The 25,046-nt window shown below is 41.0% G+C and overlaps 1 protein-coding gene across 2 annotated transcripts; it reads right to left on the bottom strand.

Annotated features, from left to right (window-relative positions):
* Positions 1-46: 46 nt before the first annotated feature.
* Positions 47-23,545, bottom strand: egln1a (egl-9 family hypoxia-inducible factor 1a). 2 transcript variants are annotated; one of them, XM_008301989.1, is made up of 5 exons: positions 22,544-23,545; positions 7,793-7,912; positions 895-1,031; positions 735-802; positions 47-636 (listed from the first exon to the last, which is right to left on the bottom strand). In XM_008301989.1, the coding sequence occupies exons 1-5, from the start codon at positions 23,243-23,245 to the stop codon at positions 581-583; spliced, it is 1,083 nt and encodes a 360-aa protein (XP_008300211.1). In that variant the 5' UTR covers positions 23,246-23,545; the 3' UTR covers positions 47-580. The 2 variants fall into 2 exon arrangements, with proteins under 2 accessions (XP_008300211.1, XP_008300289.1); XM_008302067.1 differs by lacking the exon at positions 7,793-7,912.
* Positions 23,546-25,046: the final 1,501 nt, after the last annotated feature.

The raw sequence follows: 25,046 nt of genomic DNA, 5'->3' as shown, positions 1-25,046 counted from the left end.
CTCAGGAGCCTTGAAAAAGAATAAATTCAAACTCAGACCAACAAAGTTCTGTCAGAAAAGTGTGTTTTGTTTTGTTTTTTTAATTCAGATCATTCCTCAAATTATTGCAAACTCAAGCACATACAGTAGCTTATTATAACAGCCGATTCCATGTGAAAAGCATAACACATGACGCATATGCAGAACACTGTACCTTTAAGGAATTAACTGCAACAAAACAATATACAAAAGATGAAGATTTTCGCTGAGCTTAATTCCTGTTTGAAACGATTTTTTTCTGAAGATGTCAGCTGTAATGTAAGCATTCTTCACCGACGAGGTGAAAGGAGAAACACACATACAATCCCTTTCAGTACAATGTTATGACATTCAAGGTCCGCTGGGTTGCCCAGGTTGGCTGAAAATGAACAGAATCACTGTGTATTTGTTTCGTTTTTGTCTCCATTATCATGGATCTTCCACCCACTCAAGCAAAAAGTCTGCTGTTTTGCCATGTAAAACACACACACATGCTCTCTTTAGGCCACTTTCTTAGGACAGAGCACTTAATGGCTGTTTGTAGGGGGGCGCGGGCATCCCATTAGCTGGGATCCGGTGATTTGTCGAGTTCAACTTTTACACCTTTTTCTCCTGCACCTGCACGTAAAGGAAACACATGAGAGATGATGTAAAAGAAAACAAAAAGGCTTGAAACAATAGGAACAGGACTGTGTGGTTTGTACGTGAAATCTTACCTGTTAAGTATTTTTCTTTAGCTCTGGCTCGCTCGTCTGCGTCAAAATACCACACCGTGATGGCATACCTGCGAGACAGAATCAGAGACAGGAGTGATGACTCACTGCACGACAGGTCAAACAATGCGAGTGTGTGCAGTGGACAGACGTGGATGCTGACCTTGTAGCGAAAGCGGGCTGAACCTCGTGAGGGTTCCGTCTGTCTGACCAAAACAGCAGCAGACGGTCAAATTTTGGCTCTATGTCGGCAAACTGGGCCTTTCCTTCTGGGAAGATTCGAAGAAGGCCTCCATGTTCCTGGAAGAGCAGAAAAAAAAAGAAGAAACAACCCCATTATGTACACAAATCAGGACAAAGCAATAGCAGGAAGGTAAAGCGAGAATGTAGGAAGAAAACACTCAGTGAAGCCTCAGCAGTGATCACATTTCTGGGTTTAATGTTCATCCACGTCAAAAGATAAACACGCCGGGAAAGGAGAGTCTCACAAAAGAAACACAGACTAAGTCATAAAAAGGACACTCAAAGGCTTTTTTAAATTATCAACACAGAACGACAATGTCGAAGGAAAAGGGTTGTCCAACTCCAAGGGCTAGGAGGAAAGCTCAGGATAGGAAGCAGCAGCGGGGGACGGCTTTCCTGTGGAGGGATAGGAAGAATAACCCACAGGAAAACTGCTCTGGCTGGATAAAGGACCTGGAGAGTGAAAAAGCAGATTGCTGCAAGCGTGCCGCTTAAACTCTCACACAGCTGATATGATAGGCCCCTCTCTTCACACGCAAAGTACCAGAGCAAGAAGGTTCACACCCTTTGTCCGACAAGTAATGCTATTCTCATTTAAATTACACTCAATGAGGGGGAATGCCGGTGCTGTGTCTAAATTAAAAAGAGCACAATGGGGTCAAAGAAGACAGGAGAAATGTGTTTTTTTTTCTTCTTCTGCAACACGTAACCAGCTAAAGACCACTGATTTTTTAACAACTGTTTAACTGCATGTATAGCAGAGTCCACTGTGCAAATGAAGCAAGATTACCCAACAGGTCATGACCTCTCTATCTACATGGAGCTGAACAGGACTGATGTTGGATGTCAGCACGTACAACCTGTAGATGTGATAACCAGCAAAGACTAGCCTGGCTCTAGACTCTTAGTGTTGTTTAATGTTAAAAACACACACACACACAAACACACACACACACATACACAAAATGTATCATCCTGAACCACATAATGTGTGTTTCCATGCAGTGCAGTCACCAGACAGGAAACTAAGAATTTAACTGCACGAGATGCCAAGAACATGACAGCATTTGATATTTTACAACAGGTTTGCTATTCTCTGGATGATAATTAACACTGATAATTATTAATTACTTCATCCATAAAATGTCATAAACTAGAAAAACTAATCTTGATATATTTTTCAAAAATCCAAGGCAGATGTTTCAAATTTTTGCTGGAGAAGTTGACTGAAACGACTGATCCATTATCAAAAAGGTGCCAATTTATTTTCTACTGATGTACTTATGAGTCGGTACTGGTCTACGACAGATATACTGATATCGGCATGTGCATCTAACTTTTTTTGTGTATTTTGAAGAATATAATACAGGAAAAAATCCTTGGATTCAATTAGAAATGGTGTCCCCTCACAGCTTATCCAGCATAGTGGCTCTGACTCAGTTATTGGCTATACTCTCAGAACTGTTGGTGTACTCTGCTACATGCACTGCAAACAGTGTTGTGGAGTCAAGTGGTATCTTCATGGTAAGTTGATAACTATTGTGTGAAAAATACAACTTTAACATACGGCCTATATATACACGAATAAGCCAAAACAATAAAACCACTGACTGATCAAGTGAATGACATTAATAGTTTAACAGAAAACCAATATTCTGCTGAGAAACCTTGGGTCCTGGCTTTCCATGTGACAAGTATGACAATGCACCCCATTTAACCAACATCCCCCCCGATTGCAACTGAAATGCAACTATATGTATTTTAGACCCTATTACACCTGCCCACACAAAGCTGTAAAAGTTGTACTCTGGCGGGCACTGTCATTTGAAAATGACAAAAATGACTCCCACCCTTTGATACATATAATAGATGTTTATATGTTTGTATTCGTAGTCTGTCACAGTGGTAGCCTCCCACCAATGGAAGAGTAAATGTTATGAAACACTGAGATCATTAATGCAAGATTTTTTTTTCCACGAGTGGGTGGTGGAAACAGTGGTCAGAACAAATTTTTTTTTTGACACCCTGTCCGAGTTAACCAAATAAAATCTTGCCAAACCTGACACCCCCATGACTGCCGAGAGCGCTTTTCTCCCAAAGGAAGTCACATGGTGTGCCGACAGATACCAGTATGAATGTTTATCACTCATAACAAAGTTCACTGTAAATCAGGGCTCATACTGCCAGAACTCCAGTTCAGATTTATTCTTACATGGAGCAGGAGCTGGAGGCGAACACTGCAGTCTGCAAACAATAGCAATAATAAGTAGAGATGGCAGGATGCTGTGTGCATATGTCTCTGTGTCTATCTAGATTGGTGACCTGTCCTTGTCGCTCACCCACTGCATGCTGGGAAAGGCTCTCGCCCCCTGCAACCCTGAACAAGACACGCACTTTAAAAACAGACGGATGGTTATGTTGGACTTCACACTAACATACAGTATTTTAGTACACTTTTTGAACTGTGTGAATAATAGCAGAAATCACATGTTCACTATCTTGTGATCTACATTTATTTGCATTCATTATTTGAATCCTATTCTATTCTATTGTATTTAAATTCAGTTAAAAATTTGTTCACTATGTCTTCTGTTCCACCCGACTGCTGTGTGTCTTCTACTTCTGTCACATTCAAGCTGTGACTAGAAATGAATAATTGACGAATGAGAATATAATAAATACTTAAAGTCCCTCTGGCTGTTGATTTAATCCCCTAAAACTAATCTTTGTGTATCAGAGTGGCATATTTATAAGTTTCTGCCATGAAAATAATCTCTTCCTGCCTTAAGATGGCTTAGATGTAACTCTACACCGCTGCTTTCTCTCAGAGAGCAGCTCTATGAAGCCTCTCTCCACACCCGCTCTTCACTGCAGCTCGAGCACACCAGCTCGCCCATGATTCTGCTCAAACACTATAAAACTACTCTACGCTACACAATGGCAAGTTGTAAAATTTGAGTAATTCAGCCATACATGTTGAAACCACAAACGGATCCTGATGAATAACAGTGATACAGAAAGCCCCACCCTGCAAGTTCACAGAATTGCTTCCTTCGGTTTGTTAGGTGTGAAACTCCTGAGATCTGAATACGCGGTTTTCAGAACGTCGTCGGTACGCTGCAGTTTCAACATGGAAATGCTCAGTCATAATGCTGACTGCTTATTTCCCTCATGAGGCGTCTTCCAGCATATGAAAAACACCATATGGACATGTTAGTGTGGTAAAAAAAAAATTTTTTTTTAAACTGGAGGGGGTCATTAAGCATCTCAGACCTTTGTGATTATCACACATTAATATTTGACAGTACTTTGCAGAGTTATACACAATAGAAAAAAAGAACCATCTGTGTAATCTCAGTTGAAACATAAAGCATTCATTTTAGATTTATGTTACAATTAGCTTGACGCCTCCATCTGTATAAAAGTGAAACGGCTGAAGAAAAATAACATAAATAACTGGAGCAATTACAAGCAATGTCATTCTCTCATGAAGCCCCTATATCCAATCTACCCTATTCACAACCACCTAAACAGTCAATCAGAAACCACACGGTAATTACTCTCACGCTCATTTGAATAACTGAAACCTGCGCACGAACAGAACAACAGAAATGATGCAGCAGTGTAGCTGATTAACATCACAGCAATGTGATCCACCTCATAACTGATGCAGGTATTAACAGGAAAAGACTTTTCTCTTGACTTGAACAAGCAAAAGAAATACAGACAGTAGAGAATATAATGCAGAACACTGCTATGAAACAAGTGAGCACCTGTTGGTTATAAAAAAGGTGTGATGTGGTAACAAGAGTCTGACATGCTTGTCTTTCTTTCCTCTGAAACACAATGTGCTCCAAGCAGGTAAAATCTTTTTTGTTCACTTAACAGGCACGCTAGTCAAGACAGAAGCACTCACCAGTTATAGACTATGATAGTTGAAAATCATAACCAATTAAAAACAAACGGCTTCAACAAAGAGGAACGGTAGCAATGTGCTGAAAGCAGCCGACCAAGACATGATGGACATGCAGTTCCTACGCGGATGGTAAAATAATCCATTTTGTTTTTATTAATTTGTCTCCCCTCACATAGCAGAAGAGATGCCCATAATATCTGTGCTTTTAGCTTGCCTTACTGTTTGTTCAATGACAGCGAATGATAGTTGTACTTTGTTAAGTAGAAATCACAACAAGATGACAGACACATTCTGTGCATTCTACCACAAACTAGTATCTAAAGGCATAACAGAGTTTCCTGCAATTATGTCATTTTCATATGCTAGTCTGGAGGTCAAGCATGCACGGAAGTCTGGAAGACAACCTCTTGCGTACTAATGTGTCTTGTCACCCACTTGCTGCTTTCTGTTATGAAGACTGTTGTTGCTTCCTGGTTTGTAGCATCCTGTTTATTTACTTAGGAGGTGAGCTCAAAGCACATTACAGTGCAGCCTGCGCTTTGGAGAAAAGGTCAAGCCTGGTAGATATCATGGGTCAAAAAATTCTTGGTAAAACAAATTAGTTTATATGTGCTCTCACACTTCTATTAACTTACTGTGGCAGCAGGAACTAAAGTTATAGGTTGTTATGGCAACTCTGGAGCACCCAGAGCATCAGTAGAGGATATAAGATGTATTCAGGAGCCTATCCCAGCTGACTCAGGGTGAAGGCAGGGGACACCCGACAGGTCACCAGTCTATCACAGGGCTACACTTAGAGACAGACAACCAAGCACACTCACATTCACACCTACAGACAATTTAGAATTGCCAATTAACCTCAACATGTTTTTGGACCTTGTGGGAGGAGCGAGAGAACCCAGAGAGAACCAACGCTGTATTGGCAAAACATGCAAACTCCACGTAGAAAGATCCGGGTGTCCTCACCGGGACGCGAACTGGCAGCCATGTTGCTGCGAGGCAACAGTGCTAACCACTGTTCCACCTTGCAGCCAATTCAGTCATTCAGGTGCCCTCAAATACTGAATTTAGCCCTTCACATTGAAATTATTAGGTTAATTTATTGCATTCAACACTCTTTCTTACACTGCTGAGTTGCTACAGTGGGTTAGGGCTGCTATCATCATCATAAACAACATACGTTTGGTCTTACTTTCATTCATAATAACTTGAATTTCTTTTGGAGTGAAACTTACTAAATATGCCAACAGACCGTCCTTTTAATTAATTTCTATTATGTTGAAGTTTAACTCTACAATTTTGCACTTTAATATGTAAACCTCTGTTTACATTTCATACTGTGCTGTATTATACAATTTATTATACAAAGTTTGTCCAAATCAAAAACCTAAATGAAACAGTCATTTTGCTTTTGTGGAAGTCAACTACCAGTTTAAATCAAATGATTAATGAGTACAATTGATTTATCAGTAGAAAAAAATAGCAGTTAGTGGCAGCCTGACAATGGGTCCAGCTCTGACCGCTCTCCAGTGAGCTGCACATATTGTATATCGTGCCGACTATTGCAGTGCTAAAGAAACAGTGGAAGCTGTCACGCTATGGTTGTCAGACAATAGCTCAATGAGTGCTTGGCTTTAGGGCAGTTTTGTTCTGAATTTGGACCACAGATACTTCCTGCAGCTGTACGCTTCTGCCAGCCAGTCAGGTTGCAGTTTATGTCTATGTCTGTCCAGACTCATGTAGTATAAGCAGGGAAGGCTGAGTATGTTTAAGCGTAAGGAGCGTGGACGTTCATTGAGAGATAGCTACAAATTCTAAAATGGAGATGCTTCCCAAACACATCTTTAACCCTGCCGCACAGAAGATCTATACAATCACAGCAGTTTGAAGGTGGGCACCCACGGTTAGTGTCACCAGCTCAGTATCTGACCAAATGTGAAACATGGTCACAATCTGTTATGATGTTGAATATGGCCAGGAAAGTGTTTCTTCAGAACATGCTGTCACAGTGTAGTCGACCTTTTAGATATAAAATGTCATTGCTTCATCATTTTATTCCTATTAGACATCTGTGGGAAATTGTGTCATAATTAGCATATGAATTCTTAAGATATGACTAAAAGCGTGTTTTGTAAGTTCACACTGACCTTTAACCAACACGTTCTTATCAGGTTGTTGTTTAGTCCATGTGAACGTTTGGACCAAACTTGAAGAAATTCCCCAAAGGTCTTCTTTAGGTTATCAAACAAAATGGGACTGACGGACGGACGGACAATCCCGAAAAATAATGCCTCCGGCTCTGGCTGTTGCCGGCATTCAGACATAACAAAGCTGTGATATCTCTGACATCCTGTGTGACTCCATGTATTAAATTACTCTACAAAGAAAATCGTATGATGTTATCTTTTATTATTTTGCACGCAGGTTCAAATATTTGAGATGTATATGAAAATCTCTGCAGCAAAACTGTTAAAATCTGCACATTCTCGATCGGACTACAAACGCACTTTCCTGCAGAAAGAACAGCAGATACGTGGACATGGGGGCGCTACTCACCCTGACTGGGTGTGGCTGGATTAGCAGGATTTCTGTATTTTAATGGGATTGTGAACAGTGACAGTGGCCACGCAGCATGTACTGACAGGTAACCACTACTACGTAGTTTGCACAGGTGTTGAATATGGAATAAAGTGGGATGAAGGGTGAAAATCCTGTTAGAGACAAGAACTGAGCTGACTTGTCATATGCTCGTGACAAGGGGTCAGACTGTAATATAAAGAACTGACACAATGCCATTCTGCAAATTACTTTGATGGTTATTTCACTGATAATTTGAAATCATTATTACATCAATGTTTATGACAAATAAAAAAGGTATTTCCTCCACACATTACTCCCATACCTTGGCATTCCAATCTTTATTAAGGTAATATATGCATGTGACACACCGTCCATCGCCGTTGGGGTTGTCCACATGGCGCACGTAGCCTGTCCCGTTTCCGGGGTAACATGCCACCATTGCCTGAAGAGAGGAAGATGAGAAAGTGTGATAAGCACAAAAACAGCTATGCAGTGAGAAAACCACAAATGCAACATCTAGATTTCATACGTGTCATCAAAACTCAGATGTGCTGCATTAAAAGAAAGGAGGTAAAACTGCGTGAGTCTGTGCAAATCCAAACACCGATAAAGATCCAATCAGGCAGAACCAGAGCTGTGGAAGCAGCTCAGATTGCATCGGTTGGCACGGCACGTGACATGGATGCAGCAGACGGTCTTGGCACAGGCGGATTGTATTGTTGCCTCACCTGCACCGAGACTGACAGTAACAGCGGCTGCCTCACAACCCAGCTGCCTCATTATAAACTTAAACTAGCGAGAAAATAAACCGGAGATATCGCGCTGCACGTCAACTTCCTCCTGCCTTTTCCTGCTCTATTAAGACTTGCATGATCTGCTTGGGTGTTGGCAGTGAACCCCTATGAGCTCTTGTAAACTTCTTGGTGTAAACAGCGAGCGAACGCACTCTTACAGTGCAGAATGCCCCTCAGGAATAAGACGCACACAAGCGGTGACTCGAACGCTGCCGGGAGTGACTGTGACAGAGAAATGCTTCGGTATTTTCTTCAGAAACAAGAAGTCCCTGCAAGAAACGATGCAGAGCAAATAAAATTCATCTGACTCCATCATCAAAATCCTGCAATCTTACACTGGAAAAGACAACAAACACTTGGACGACATACAACTGTGTGTGCTTTCTGACTTGAAAGTGGAGCTGAGATGAGAGGAAAAACGTGCACAAACACAGAGGGCAGATTCAGCCCTCATACGAAGCAGTGTCTAAGCAGTGATATGACAGACAAAAGGCAAGTTCATCCACATTCTTTCATGAACTTGCATCAACATAAACCATAGCAACATTATTATAAAAACTCAAACTCCATCACTTTGGTCCCATAACTAGTAAAAAGTCAGACTATGTTTCCGAACTTTGAAACGCTACATTTATCCTGCCTGCAGAGCAATGATAGGACATGCTACATTTCAAAATATTTGGATTTCCAGAGGTGGAGCACAATATACTCTTGTCCTGCACGTACTTTGGAAGTGGGTCGTTTTATTGCACTACATAATAATTGCACCACAAAATCTTTACATGCGTGCAAAACCTTTCCAATCTTGCAACTCCCAGAGAGAGCAATAAAAACAACAAAATACAGCTTTGACATCACGCTCGTACGTCTGCACCCGATTTTCCTGCGCATCTGACAGTAGTTGCCTACGTCAGTGCACATTGTGCTCACAGTCTGAATGATGCAGGCTACCGCTGGAATGCACATTATCAGGGCCTTCAAAGCTGAAAAACAACAAAAACTACAGCATAAAGACGAGGGGGAGGGGGGTGGTGAGTCTCGCTCTGGTGGCGTGAACTTTATCGATTAAAGAAAAAAAAAAAACAGCTGTTGAGTGAGGGGCACGCAAACCGACAAAGGGCTTCCTGTCAGTAAGACGCAACTCGGTCAGCTTTTCGGTGTTTGTGTGGGACAGAGAACGAGGGAGAGGGGCACAGACAGAGGAAAGCAAAGGGGTGGGGCTGAAGCAGAAGAGAAGAGAGGAGTGAACTGCTGTAAACTTTGACTCCTGGCCTCCCTCCAGAGAGAGCAGTATTTTAATGGTTGTGCTACGTGCAGAGCGTGAGGAAGGTTGGCTGATCCTCGGCTATGTCACCCCTCCCAACCCTTAACTGCAGGGCTCACGCTGCAAGGCTGGAGATGGGTAAACAGCCGCTGCTCGGAACAGCGTGTTTGTGTGGATTCAGATGTGTGCAGGGGCAAGGGGTGTGTGTGTGGGGGCTGAGCGAAGGTGTGAGAGTCTGCAAAAAGTCAGACGCAGCAGTTTCACCTTTCTTTTGCCTTAACTGGACGCCTGTAGAAACTCTATAAGGCTTCATCTACTGCAAGGCGTCGGCATGCACGCAGTTATGTACCTGTGAGCGTGCCACATAAGGAAATATGCAAGTTGCAAACAAAAAGCACATATTTCAAGTTTGTATTGTATCTCAAAAATCTTAACAAAAAATAATAATAATAATAAAAAAAACACAACAGGAAAAATCAGGAAAAACACAGCAAGAAATGAAGATTTCACCCTCATGGCACATACAAGCGAGAGTGCACAGAAAGTGTCCACGGAAAATAGACTGAAATGACACTGGAATGTAGAGCAGCTAGTATCTGACAATGTCAACTTTGTATGAATTGCTGTTTAAACTCCAGTTTGCTTTTCATGTGATCTAGTCACGTGAACCCAACGAGCTGAAGTGCATAGAAGAGACACTACTATTGATAAAAACTCCTCTGTCATAGAATCACAGATGGGATGCAGCTAAAACCTTAATGAAAACACAACATACAGACACAACCTCAGTTAAAGGCTTTGTAATGAAGGAAAAAAATCATTCTATGACATGCATCAACGCTGTTTATGCTCATACATTTTAACACCTGATAGACCTTTTCACTGACTGAAACGAAATGTGGCAAAGACAGAAGTAAACACTTGATCAAACCGGGTCTAATTGAACAAGTGCCAAAAATTCTGCTTAATTCACCATCCTTTACACAGCAGGAGGATTTTTCATCTTCACCCCTGACCTTTATATCTCTTTGAGCTTCCTTTCTTGCAGCCACTTATTCTTCCGCGTTCCACTGTGGCCCTCATTAGGAGGCTGACCTTGCTCTTCATGTTGTTTGTTTACATTCCACAGACACGGCTTCAGAGGACGACTGGCATTTACAGGCAGCGAACGAGCGGCGTAGAGGTCACCGAAGTACGCTCGGAGGGGCCTTTAGCGAGGTCAAAGGAGAGGCAAACTTCATTCAATGGACGCAGTTTTAAGTCGGAAGTTTACATACACCTTAGCTAAATACGTTCATGCAGTTTTTTTTCCACATTTCCTGACATTAAATCCTCACAAACATCCCCTGACCTAGAGACGCTTGGATCACTATTTTAAGCCTGAAAAATGTCCGAATAATCGTGGAGAGAATTATTTATTTATGCTTTTACTGAATGAGAAGTTTACCTACACTTTGTTAGGATTTCACAGTATTGGCTTCAAATAGTTGAACATTGGGTCAAATGTTTCAGGAAGCCTTCCGCAAGCTTCTTAAACTAAGTTGCTGCAGTTCGGGCCCATTCCTTTGAACTGATCTGTGCACTCGCTTTATCAGTTGTGCTCCCTAATTCTCGACTGAATTGAGGTCAGGGCTTAGGGATGGCCACTGCAATACCTTTGCCACAATTTAGCATATGTAAACTTCTGACCCGGTAGAAAAGTGATATAGGGAATTGAAAGTAAAAAGACTAGTGTGTAAACAATTGTTGGAAAAATGACTTTTATGCATAAAGCAGCTTGCCAAAACTACAGTTTGTTTACATGAATATCTGTGGAGTGGTTCAGAAAAGCATTTTAATAAGAGGATATGTAAACTCCTGACGTCAACTGTACATGTTATTTGAACATGAAAACAGTTATCACCAACAGTCTGCATCAACTAGTAAGCCCCTATTATCAGGTAGTTGTCAAAAGCTGTCTGTAAAATACATGTTTGCCATAATTTACCTTTAAACAATACTTTGCATTCATTTGATTTATTTTTTTTGCCTTGATTATCACAGCTGATAAAAGACTAGAAAGCAAGAGATAGACATGAGATGCAGCAAAGGACTTGTGTTGGAATCAAACTCCAGCTGCTGCAAAATTGACTCAGTTCTACAACATTAAGGCAACTTTTGTGGGAGAAATATTTCCCACTCTTCACTGCAAGTGTTCATTTCCAGAGAGAGCTTCATATTTATTTCTGTCTCAAGATAAAGTCACTGCCTACAATGCCATTAATATTGTTGAACTTTATCAGTTTTTGTTTGCCGCAAATAGAAATGAGGGATTGATCTGTGTGCAAAAGACTGTAATCCATGCAAGTCATGCTTTTCAATTTGTCTGAGACAACTGCAACTCAAATTGTTTAACTGGATGGGCCCCAACAAGCAACAGCAAGATTAACATGATTTATGTGTCACTAGCAGCACTGATTCACTGTAAACTAACTACCACCTATGATCCTCTAAATCACGGATACTCTACTTGCTTTCCCTGGGGGACATTTTAGCAAAATAACAGGAAGCCAGGGGCCAGTTTACAAACAATAATATTTATCTGAGAAAATGAATGAAAATGAAAAGGCCTATAACCCATCTTTGAAATCATTTATTTTCAAATTAACTGAGCCAAGAGATCCTATGTTATTAAAAAAAATGTACTTTATAATCAAACAAAAATATCCAAGTGTTAACACATTTATTTTCATTGTGAATTAGAAACTGGATGGCAGGCCAGCTGGCAGCCTGGACTGCTACAGCTGGGCTGCAGCTGAATATCACTGCCAGAAATGCTGTCGTTTTTACATAGATTTCTAAATCGGTTGACAGACTGTGTTAAAGTGTGTCCACTGTATTATGAATGTGAACCAAACACAGAAGTTAAACCAAAAAGAAAAAAAAAAAAACACAACTCATATCCTATATTATAAGAAGAGTGGCTAAGAAGGCTATTGGTTCACTATATTTCAGATACAGTCATCCTCAAATGTATTCAGACCCTTCCATTAAAGAAAAGGCAAAATTCACAATAGTCACTCAAATAACTAGAAAGTGAAAAAAAGTAGTAATAAATAAACATTTCTGCTAAATTATAATTTTGTGAAATAAGACATTACTTTTGAATTATGGTTGAAAAGAATTGTTAAAATAAAAAAATAAAAAAAACTGTCCCGGACAAATTAGAGCACTTTGCTGATGAGCTGTGGGTCAAAATCAAAATACCTGTCAACAGGTGCAGAAGTCTGATTGAGAGTTACAGAAAACACTTGATGGCAGTGATTGGCTTAAAGGGTTGTGCAACAAAACATTAGTTTACGGCTCCCATCATGCTTGTCTTTTGTTGTTTTAATATTTCTGTTGAACCACAATTCAAAAGCAATGTCATGATTTTCATTCAATTTTTATTTATTATCACTTTTGTCAATTTCAACTTATTTCAGTGACAGCTGCTTTTTCCCTTCTTTAAAGGGAAGGTATGAATACATTTGAGGACAAGGACAAGCTGGCCAAGTTCTCTTGAACAACACACTTCATTGGCTAATTTGAACATGAATCAGACATATAGCAGGTTTGTCAGATCATGACTTTACCTAACTAAACCGATGTGTTATAATAAACAACTGGTTAGTAAAACACAGGGACTGTGATCACTTTCCACGTTCGAGCACAACAATTGCTAAAAATGTGGAATGCTTGATGTGACATTTACTTGAGTGCAAACAGCAGGCGGACGCAATAACACCAGGCCAGCTGCCGGGACTTAGAATAATGATGCTTTTTACGCAATTACTGTTTTGATGTTAAGTAAGACTGCCAGGTACAAATTTCCCTTCATCGCCTAAAGTGCAAACCTCAACAAACTGTTCACAGTTTAACACAGAAGTAGAATGTGTGTGAAAGATTCAGTGAAGCCCAGAGAGAGGCTCGGTGTTTCTGCTTCATGGAATTATAGGTGGCATGTCACGTCACAGTCATAAATAATGAAGAATCAAGTATGAAATCAAATGGTTTTGTAAAGCTGTGCCAAGTAGAATACAAGAAAAATGGTAATACATTATTGTTGTTTATGTAGTTGACAAGGAATTCGACTAGACAGAAGGGGTCGAACTACGAACATGTTTTTACCACCTTTTTTAAGGTCTGATTAGATCATATTGGAGAGAAAATATGATCAATTCTTTGTAACTTACACATTTAAAAACTGTTCCAGAAAATAATGTGATTATTAATGTAACTGTAGGTACAGTGCTATTCTTGAGTTTTAATTTTAATAGCATTTCTTATTGTGAATTTTATTTTATTTTATTTACTACTATTCATTTTGTAGAAAACCTTTTCTTAAAATAATTTCGGTGCCTTTAGTATCATTGATATTTGACCTGATTGCTTACATTCATCCTAATTCTATAGAAAAATGTAGTTTAAGGATCAGTTTTGAAGTTGGAGAATCTGACACCATGTATTGTGGATATTTCAAATGAGACAGCCTTCATAATGTCTATTATAAGCACCATAAAATATCCCTCCCTCATCACACAATTAATTATAAATTGACAGAATACATATTTGAATTTTAACCTGTTTATGTGTTATTTCATAATAACCCAAACACATACACAGAGCAATCAAATGCTACAACAATTTTTAAAAAGTTGCATGAAGGAATTTAAATTCATCCATCCATCCATCCATTATCTATACACCGCTTAATCCTTACTAGGGTCGTGGGGGGGCTGGAGTCTATCTCAGCTGACTTAGGGTGAAGGCAGGGGACACCCTGGACAGGTCGCCAGTCTATCGCAGGGCTACACTTAGAGACAGACAACCAAGCACACTCACATTCACACCTACGGACAATTTAGAATCACCAATTAACCTCAACATGTTTTTGGACTGTGTGGGAAGAAGCCGGAGAACCCGGAGAGAACCCACACTGCACGGGGAGAACATGCAAACTCCACGCAGAAAGATCCCGGTGCCCCCACTGGGACGCGAACCGGCGACCTTCTTGCTGCGAGGCAACAGTAATTTAAATGCATGTTAAATAAAAATTAATTATGAAGATCTGAAACAAACAAAAAAATCTAAAGTAATTGTCTTTTAAAATGCCTTTTAAGTGCTTTGTTGAGACATGTGACAGCTTAAATCCTTATGTACATATTTGCAGGGGTGCAATTAACAACTACAACATTTTGAATTGATCTATCTACACTCACTGGCCACTTTATTAGGTACACCTGTCCAACTGCTCGTTAACGCAAATTTCTAATCAGCCAATCACGTGGCAGCGACTCATTGCATTTAAGCATGTAGACATGGTCAAAACGATTGGCTGCAGTTCAACCTGAGCATCAGAATGGGGAAGAAAGGTGATATAAGTGACTTTGAACGTGGCATGGTTGTTGGTGCCAGACGGGCTGGTCTGAGTATTTCAGAAACTGCTGATCTACTGAGATTTTCATGCACAACCATCTCTAGGGTTTACAGAGAGTGATTCGAAAAAGAGAAAATATCCAGTGAGCGGCAGTTCTGTGGGTGCAAATGCCTTGTGAAACCAAAGGTCAGAAGAGAATGGCCAGACTGGTTCGAGCTGATAGAAAGGCAACAGTAACTCAAATAACCACTCGTTACAACCGAGGTATGCAGAATAGCATCTCTGAACGCACAACTCGTCGAACCTTGAGGCGGATGGGCTACAGCAGCAGAAGACCAAACCGGGTGCCACTCCTGTCAGCTAAGAACAGGAAACTGAGGCTACAGTTCGCATAGGCTCACCAAAATTGGACAACAGAAGATTGGAAAAACCTTGCCTGGTCTGATGAGTCTCGATTTCTGCTGAGTCATTCGGATGGTAGGGTCAGAATTTGGTGTCAACAGCATGAAAGCATGGATCCATCCTGCCTTGTATCAACGGTTCAGGCTGGTGGTGGTGATGTAATGGTGTGGGGGATATATTCTTGGCACACTTTGGGCCCATTAGTACCAATTGAGCATTGCATCAACGCCACAGCCGACCTGAGTATTGTTGCTGACCATGTCCATCCCTTTATGACCACAGTGTACCCATCTTCTGACGGCTACATCCAGCAGGATAACGCGCCATGTCATAAAGCGCGAATTATCTCAGACTGGTTTCTTGAACATAACAATGAGTTCACTGAACTCCAATGGCCTCCACAGTCACCAGATCTCAATCCAACAGAGCACCTTTGGGATGTGGTGGAACGGGAGATTCGCATCATGGATGGATGTGCAGCTGACAAATCTGCAGCAACTGTGTGTTGCTATCATGTCAATATGGAGCAAAATCTCTGAGGAGTGTTTCCAGTACCTTGTTGAATCTATGCCATGAAGGATTAAGGCAGTTCTGAAGGCAACAGGGGGTCCAACCCGGTACTAGCAAGGTGTACCTAATAAAGTGGCCGGTGAGTCTATAACCATTTTTTTGTTAAGTTTATAAAAATGGTTATAAAAGGTAGTAAAGAATGCCAATTACTAGTTTCTATAAGCTTTGTTTTGTTTGAAAACCAGTAAAAAATCAAGTTACATGATTTATAAATCAAATGAATAACTGCCTGTTAGAACTATTCTGGTGATTTATTAATTAAATACTCCTTATCAACAGCAATACTATTGCTAATGCTCTCTGCTGGTTTCAGGCGAGTGATTTATGGGTCAGACAATTTTATATGCCATTTTCCGTCTAATAAAAGACACACCGATATTGTTGTATGTTGACTGATATGAAAACCTTTTTTTCAACAGAACATAATGCAAAAAAAAAAAAAAGGATGCTTAAGGTGATTGAGAGGTGATGTAGCTAAGTATGTTTAGCTTGGCAGACGGTAAGGAACACATAGCTAGAAAGTTAATACATAATAACCCCCTCATTTTTACATTTCAATACACTTCAAATCTATATTTTAAAAAATTTACCGATACGTTGATAACAGAATTTTTTTATGTACGTTTTTTAAAACTAGACCCATCACACACATGCATTCAAACAAGACCAGAGAACTCTCATTCCACATTGACCTGATCAAGCAGAAGGATAGGCAGATTAACGTGATACCATCAGCTCATCAGGCTTCACGCTCTGATGTAGCCGAGGTGGAGCACAATGTAAAGTCTAAAAGGGGTCTGCTCACTTCACGGAAGAGACGTTTCCCCAAATATGACAGTCGGGATGAAGACCTTGTAGCGCAGACAAGTGTGGGAACCAAGACCGTTTGGGTCCAAGCCTGGGATAGCGCGCAGTTTTATCTGTTAGAGAGTGGTGCTGCCTCAGAGGAAGTCCCTGTTTAAAGTAATGACCTAGTTTACTCTTTTCTTCTTTATGGTAGGCCGTAAACAATAGAGGGACGTATACAGCGGCAGCAATACCCTTTACCCTCCACATGTCGCAGCGGAAACACAAGCTCAGGCCTCTGCCATTGTTACGCAAATACTCTGAAGGGAATTGTGTAAAGTCGTCAGCCTTGTGTGTCTCAGCACACTCCCCCACTGACAAACGCAAGATGAATGCATATGCTGATTTCTGTGAGCTGCTTATAGCTTTATCTGGAATAAACTTGATGCTGGGATCACATAAACAGGTCCGCTGTCTCTACCGTATGCACATGCACTTTAACAGGATGAGCCAGTGCATTTCACCAGATCAGTGAGCATCTGTTTATCTTCAAAACTGTCCAGCAATCAGTTCATGTACAACAAGAGAGCAGATATATAAAGGACTGTGTCTGTTCTGTGCAGCGCGGTAACTTCTCAGCGCCTGCTCGGCCTGACTAAATGGCTCCATCCGTGCCTGTGTGAGAGCCAAGTGAACTCATTCTGTAATTGGATCAGTCACTGATACTTTCCCCTTTGCCAGTGGTCAAAGATCAGACATAGCAAAAATATCACTTCAAAAACTGAATATGTATTTAGACATTTTGAATCAAGGTTTAAAATGAAGAGAGATTTATGAAGAAAGTAAGATGTTGCTTTGAACAAAGTACTTGACAAGATAGGGAATCAAAGCTCTACATCAAGCACCACTTCAATTCGATCTCCATGCTCAAGCTATAGAAAGGATGAAGCGCGACAATTACAGTTATTCTAGTGGTTAATTAAAAAGAATGGTATCATTTAAATACATTTTGTATTGAATTGATGCAGTAAAAACTAGCTCTTTTTTTTTTTGAATGCACGATTATGTTCAGCGTCATGATCCACCCACTATAAATCCTCCCCGTCTTCAACTCTACAGCTGCAAACAGTCAAAAACAAAGACCCCTTTCTCAAGGCTCCACCTGGATAACAGCCAGGTGCTGCTTAGACAGTCACGGCATAGTTAACAGAGATAAACGTGTGCTCAAAGCTAGAATAGTTTAATTTGCGATGCAAAGTACAGTAAGTTTTTTGCATGTGAGAAACCTGATCAATATATTACAACATGAACAATGTTGCATCAAATGGCCTGTTTTTATCTCTAGTGTGTAACACATATTGAAAAATCACAAAACATGTCACACTATGAAAACAACAGTCCTATGAGCATCACAAGAAATCTACAGAAGGGTTTCAGGAGAAGACTGGCTGTAGGTGGGGTGATACAGGACCACAGATGACAGATGAGCCTGCGCTCTGACTTATACCAGAACTATTTATGGCGTACGTGCACATGGTTAAACAATAAGCAGGAAAAAGGTGGCATGCAAGGTGCTGCCTCGGTCGTGCTGGTACCGTCGGCGGAAGGAATGAGTGCCTCTCGCAGCCTATATCATAACGCACAGCCGGCTCCAACCCACAGAGGACCACCGTCACATGACTTCCTCTAGTCTACTTACTCTGCAGAGCTTTGAGATTTAGGTCAGGGGTCAACTTCCATATGAAAGCACACATGTCCATAGCCACTCTGTGATAGTACACATGACAATGCAAATGACACAACAGTCAACAACATAAAAACACACAGACAACACTGTGAGATGAAGGGGTGGGGGGCGGATTTTGTCCAGATTTATCCTGTTCAGGTTAGAATGCTTTGTAGCATTTATCTGCAGTTTTTCCCTGAAAATGAGACACTTGGCTGGATGTGAGCTACAAGCTTAAAGACATGACAACACACCTCTGTGCTGCGAGACAATGGGGATTTTGCAACACCATTGGAATGCTGCGAATCAGTGCCGAACTGTTTTATAGCAATGACGAATTTACAGTATTTTTTTCCACGCATTACGTGAATTGGTTTGACCTGTCAGACACTGAAGTCACTAAAGACAGTCTTACGTTGATATTCTGTCTCACAAAGACATTAAAAAGTCACTTTATCTCAATACATGATCTACCATGATCTAGAATTGATAGCTTTTATCCACTTAACTCACTCGTATTTACAGATTATTTGATTAACTTTTCAAATTCTGCAGATTCTGCATCAATGGCATGACAAGAAAATGTTATCCTTAATACTTCCTGAAATACTGTGATCCATACATGGCCACACATTTCAATATGTTAAAAAAAACAACACAAAAACAGTAAAAGTGGGTTCATAGGAATTTTTTTTTGTTTTGTTTCGTTTTTTTAAATCTCAGCAATTACTTTCTACATCACCTAAAATTTCCCAGAAAACATTTTGAATATATAAAGTCGAGCAGAAGGTTCTCATGATTTTAGATGGGTAAACCTTCATATAGTAATATAAGCAACTTGTGAAAAAGGTTGTCTCTGCTACCGACTCATGCAGTGAACCTCCAGGTACCGTTTTAATAAGTATTTATATTTTCATTTGCAAGAGTTGTGTGCAATTATGTCAATTAAATGGAAATTTATTCTCCCATGAATAAATGATGATTTTTTTTTCCCACCGAACAGTTGAGTTTCAGACCAACATGCTGCTGGCATCTAAACAACAGCAGGTTTCTGTCAGCAGACTGCATACTGTAAGCAGCCCATCTATCAGTTGCACAAAGCAAGAGACACATCCCACTATTGTATTGGACTGCATTATATTGTTAAGTATCCAGTCCCTGGGGCCATATAATGGGATATCTAAATCCAGTGTTTAATTCTTAACCGAGCAACAACATGCCATGCCAAGCAGAGTTATCATGTTTCACATGAACAACATAAGTGTATTAATAATAGCTGTGTAATTGAGGAGTAACAATCTGTATAATGCAGCCTTGGCTTGCTGAGCTGCTGCTTTAACATTCAGGACATGCTAATGTTCAATGCGGAGCAGCGATTCAGTGACAAAACAATCGTGGTACAAGCTTCTTTACGTTTCCTGCTAATGCTGTAATGGCATCAGAGAATATTCAACATGCTGGATCTGCAGAGAAACAAACACGTCCCACTGCCTGCGAGTCTCCACAATGTTATCAAGTGAAAAGGGGAAATGGAAACAATGGCATTTAATAACTATTTGGGCAAAATCTTTTCCCTTGGTCTTTCCTAATGCGAATTGTGCTTACATTGTGTTGTATCCCTTTGAGCCATTGATACTTGCGGCCTTCCATTTGTGCAAGTCATGCTGATTTTTGTTGCTGGTCACAGTCCAGCCGTGTGTTTGCCAGGGCAACTAGGGCAGTAGGCGAGGAAGTCAAGTTCTTGACAATGGTGGTCAGCTGCACAATCTGAAATAATGTGCTTTCTGAAAAACGTGTCCACCAAGAACCAGTCAGGGAAAAAAACAAAAAACAAACAACTGGACAGCAGGAGCAGCCTAAAAATAACAGCATACGGCAATCAGAGCTCTGTGCCAGCACGGAAAACCAAGTACCTGAAGCAAGCAAAGGCCACGGTGTGGGCTCTTTCACCACCAGATCCCTTAAATGTCAAGCACTGCTAGAACAGAGCACGACAAGAAAGCGGTACAAACAGTGACTATCCTCTGTGTGGCTAGCTTAACTAGCAGAAGGACTATGAATGTGGTCATTTAAGTCCTTTTATCTGTTTGACTTTTACATCAGTCTCTCTTTACATTCAAACTTTCAGCCTCCATCACATCTCAAGGTCAAAAAACAGTTGAAGAGTTCATTCGCAAAAACAGGTAACTCCATGTTTGTAGATTTTCAGATAAGTTAATTTTGTGGTTTGCTTGAGATAATATCAAACTGAAGATGAGTGGATTTGACTCAGTAGAAATGACATGAAAAAACAGATATAACTAAGTTTGACATTGTTTCAGGTAGACGATGGAAAAGTGGCAGCTCATCTCCTCCTGGGTCAGTCCAATGCTACAAGGTTACGGTGACCAGATCTGACTGAAAGAAGAGTCGTAGGTTACACGCAACCCAACAGCCAACATGGAGCCAGGTTGCTGTGGGCTCATATTGCCTGCTTTTCTGAAACTCTGCTCATCATGGTAATGATTACAAATGACGAACAAGGTGCAGGGAAAGCTATTAAAGGTACAGGCGCTCACTGTCTCAGCATGAAACTGAGGATACCCATCACTTCTGAGAAAGAACATCTTAGTGAAACAGATGCTGCCCGCAATTTCCTCTCCACCGCACTGCCAGCTCTGAAACACGCAGGTCCTCTTTTTGACATAGGAACGCTCTGTCTAACCAACTGCCTGTCTGTGTGAGATACTGGATTTATCACTGCAGCCTGCCACCTCTCTACAGCGAGGTCAGAGGCCACAGTCCGCTACAGTAGAGCGTCCCTGTAGACCATTCACAGCACAAATCAGGCTCCAGGCTGCTGTTTGTCAGACGGTTGCAGCGCCTTCGCATAAATCCTGTTATTTAGGTTCAATAAAAACAACAGATAAACACAATATGCATCTTTTCATGCATGTCAGCAGGCTGTCTTCATTTTTTCCCTGTTTGTGCATTTAGCAGCGGCACGTGTCTATTGGAACAGCGTGACAAGGAGAACATGTGCAGTGTGTTTCACAGTCTTGCTGTGTCTGCTTGCTGCCAGTGTGTAGTCGGTTTGTAAGTTACAAGTTGCTGACACAAATGCAGTCCTGCAATAAATCTCACCTTTGTTCATTTTATATTGTTCACGAGCAACTGAGGGGATTTTAATGAGGTGTTTATTCAGCATGATGCTCATTTTGGAGTGTGTTGAATTGTACTCACAACGAGGAGTGTCAGAAACACCGACAAAACACAGCTTCTAAAACGAGTCGATATCAACACCTCTTTATAAAACAGTTTCACAAAAATCTGAACGTTATACCCTTAACGAAGGTAGGATTTATTGCAGGGCTGCATTACTTTTTGGTGTAAGTTTTACAAAATAAACTGAACACTGAGCACCTGCCCTGAGAATGAAATCTGATTTTGAAGGGTGATGAATTGAGAACATGCATTTAGGAATATTCTGTTTACATCTGTGGAGACTGGAGGGCTAAGATTGCAGATATCAGTTTAGATAGTTCCTTAAACTATCAGTTATATATTATTTATATATTACTCACTTGAGCGTACCACATGCTTGCAGCTGCTTAATAGTAAAGCCATTAGACGATACCTTCCTGTCTTAGTTCTGATTTGTTCAGGTGCATGTTTGATGTACGGTAAAGTTTGAGGTTTGTTTCCTTCTAACTGGCTTCATCCAGATTGTTCACTCAGGAGTCACTGGGCGTGTGTTTTTCTGTTGAAATTCATTATTCATTAACATTAACAACATGACCCTTTGAGTAACACTCATATGAGCACACATAAGGCTCTGTGGTGAGGAAATAATCCACCTTTCTGACTCAGAGCATTAGCCATGCTTTAACTTGGAGCTGGAGAGGACTTACTAGCCTCTTACACTTAAAGTCACGTCTAATTAGCAAAGAGGGCTGATCTTTTAAAAGTAATGGTGCCTTGATGACACAGCGTATTTGTTTTAATTTCTGCTGAAAGGTGCAACACTCTCTGACACCTGCAAAACTTTCATTTTGTGTCCCACAGCACCAGAGTCCTGCTGGTGCCCTGACCCACCTGGAGCAGGTGCAGGTCCTGAGACCAGCAGGGCTCTGGATCCTGGTCGTGATACTTACTTTTGTCCTTCCATTTATTGAGTAGTTTCCCAGTTTGCCATTACAATGTCTGATCAGGTCGTCCATGCGACTCATTAGAAAGAGGATCTTCTCGCAGCCGGCCTCCCTCCCCTCAATCCACGTGATTTTGTCCCCTCGGATGTCTTTAGTGGAATCGCTTTTTTGACTAACCAGCTGCCCGTCCGTGAACTTGCCCGTTTTGTGCAGAGCTTTGACATTCTCTAAAATGCCCAGTCCAGTCTCTGCCCCTACAAAGTTGTCCACCACACAGATGCCGTGCTTGTTCATGCACGGCACGATGTACTCCATGGCAAGTTTCTGAGGAGATGAGCTAGTTTGTCCGTTAGGTGTGGCGGTATTGTTGGGTCCGTCTTCTCCAGGTCTATCTCCGACCTCAGGTGTTTCTGTGGTCTGCGGTAAGGACGCGCTGTCCGCCTGCTCGGGGCTTTTCTTTTCTTGGGATTTCTCTGGAGCCTCGTCGTCCCCCGCCGGCGGAGCCTTCCCGGGCTTCTGTTTGGGGAGCTGCGCCTTGTCCGCCTCCTTACAAATGAGCTTGTGCTTCTTCCAGTGCTGTTTCTGGTGCTCCTTGCTGCAGTAGAAGGAGCTCCGGCACCGGCCACACTTGAGGAGGTTCTCCATTTTCCCACAAAGTTCACAGTACTGTCGCTCTCGCTCCAGCTCGCTCTGCTGCTGCTTGTCCATGTCTGCGGGCGTACTGCTCCTTTAAGTCCGATCCTTCACACGCGCCCTGCTAACCGACAACTTTGGAAACGATCCGCTGCCTCTGTCGCGGTTCACCGAGCCAAGCGGCCAAGTAAGACTCAAAACCTCGCCATTGTGTCGCACTCATTCCCTCTCCGAGGGCTTTTACCAATGAAATAACGCCACAACGTGCGCCCAGGGCCGAGCATTCCGGGGTGGGTCGAGGTCTTCGGGAGGCATTTCTGCAGGCTAGCCGTCGGTCCCAGGGTAGTGCATGGCGCCGCTCCGTGTGTGCTCAGCCTGTCTGAGGTTCTGACGACAGCACGCAGGCTCCGCCCCCCGTCGCGCTGCCTTCAGGGTTTGTCGGACATTTGTGGAGGCGACCGGAGACACGTGGAGGTGGCCGAACAGCGTCACGTCAGGGCAACAGGGAGCATGCGCTAAGGTGCCCATGTGAGATGAAGTCCCACTGTGACCGTGACTGCTTCAGCCTCATTGATAAGTCGATATAATCATGTATCATATATCACCTATAGACTCGGGTAGTGTACAGCATCATTAGTACCATTTTAAGACATTTACTTACTCAAGAACTTTTCGGTTTTACTCTGCTGTTAAAAATGGTCATTTATTAGTATAAAATATGTGCAATCCAAAGTAGACCACACTTAGTGTACATGTGTGTTGATTCACCAAGGATAATATCAAATGGGGAAAAAGGTAGATTAAAGATTTTTTTTAAAAATATTGGAAATAAATCCAGAGGGATCTGTGTATATATTTATGTCAGTTTAAGAAAAGCACATTTTACAGTTATGCTTTTACTGTCTACTTATGTTTATATTTTAGGACATATTGTTCTACTCCAGTTTATATTTTGAGGTCATATTTTTCCATTTATATTTTAGTTCATATTTTGTACTGTTTATATTTCTGACTTGAATAGGAGCAACTTAAGCAATCTCCCTTCAGTTAACAAGGTATTTCTAATTCTGATTCAGATTTTATACTTAAATATAAAGGATCTGAATACTTAATCCACCATACAGGCTAGTGAAAATTAAAGGACAGATTTAATAAAGCTACCCATACTTCGTCTTTGTCACTTTATCCAGGTTATAAAGCTCAAGGCTTATCTATGATAAGTTCGTAAGGATAGTGCTTTTATTTACATTTGATCCAAAGTGCATTGATACGTGCAGGAGCATAGCTGCAGACCTTCCCCTCAATATTTATGATTACAAATTAATTTAAAATAAAAATAAATGATTCAAAATTAGTTTCTGATTGATGTGAAAAGGTGCCAAATACACATTACTCCCCTAACCAAAAGACAGACAAGAGGACAAAAGAGTAAATTACACCTTCTGCATATGTGTGTTGGCACAGCAGAGATAATAATTAAATGAGAAAAGTTAACCTACAGAAAAATAAATATTTGAAAGAAAGAGAGAAGGCCTGAGAATATATTATGTTATATATTAAACTATCACCTGTTACCTGAATTTAGTTTTTTAGTTAAATAAATTAGGATATTTATACCATAAATTGATTCAGAAAAGCACAAACTGCTGCATTTTCTGCTGGAGGACCCCCAGACTACTTCCTTGCTGCATTATATCCCATTATATCTTAAATTTTCACCTGGGCCTGATATGTGTTTTACTTTACATAAATAAAGAAATCGTTTCCACCATAAATTGCTTTAGAGAAATGCATAAGACTGCAGGAAATTAAGTGTTTGTTGCTCAGAATTTTCAGCTGGAGGATTCCCAAAACCCTGCCTAATGTGTCACACCCA

The sequence above is a fragment of the Stegastes partitus genome, unplaced genomic scaffold (genome assembly GCF_000690725.1).
Source record: "Stegastes partitus isolate 25-593 unplaced genomic scaffold, Stegastes_partitus-1.0.2 Scaffold1, whole genome shotgun sequence".
Classification (NCBI taxonomy): Eukaryota; Metazoa; Chordata; class Actinopteri; family Pomacentridae; genus Stegastes; species Stegastes partitus.
Note: the sequence above shows the minus strand (reverse complement) of the source record. Positions and strands in the feature narration are given on the sequence as shown.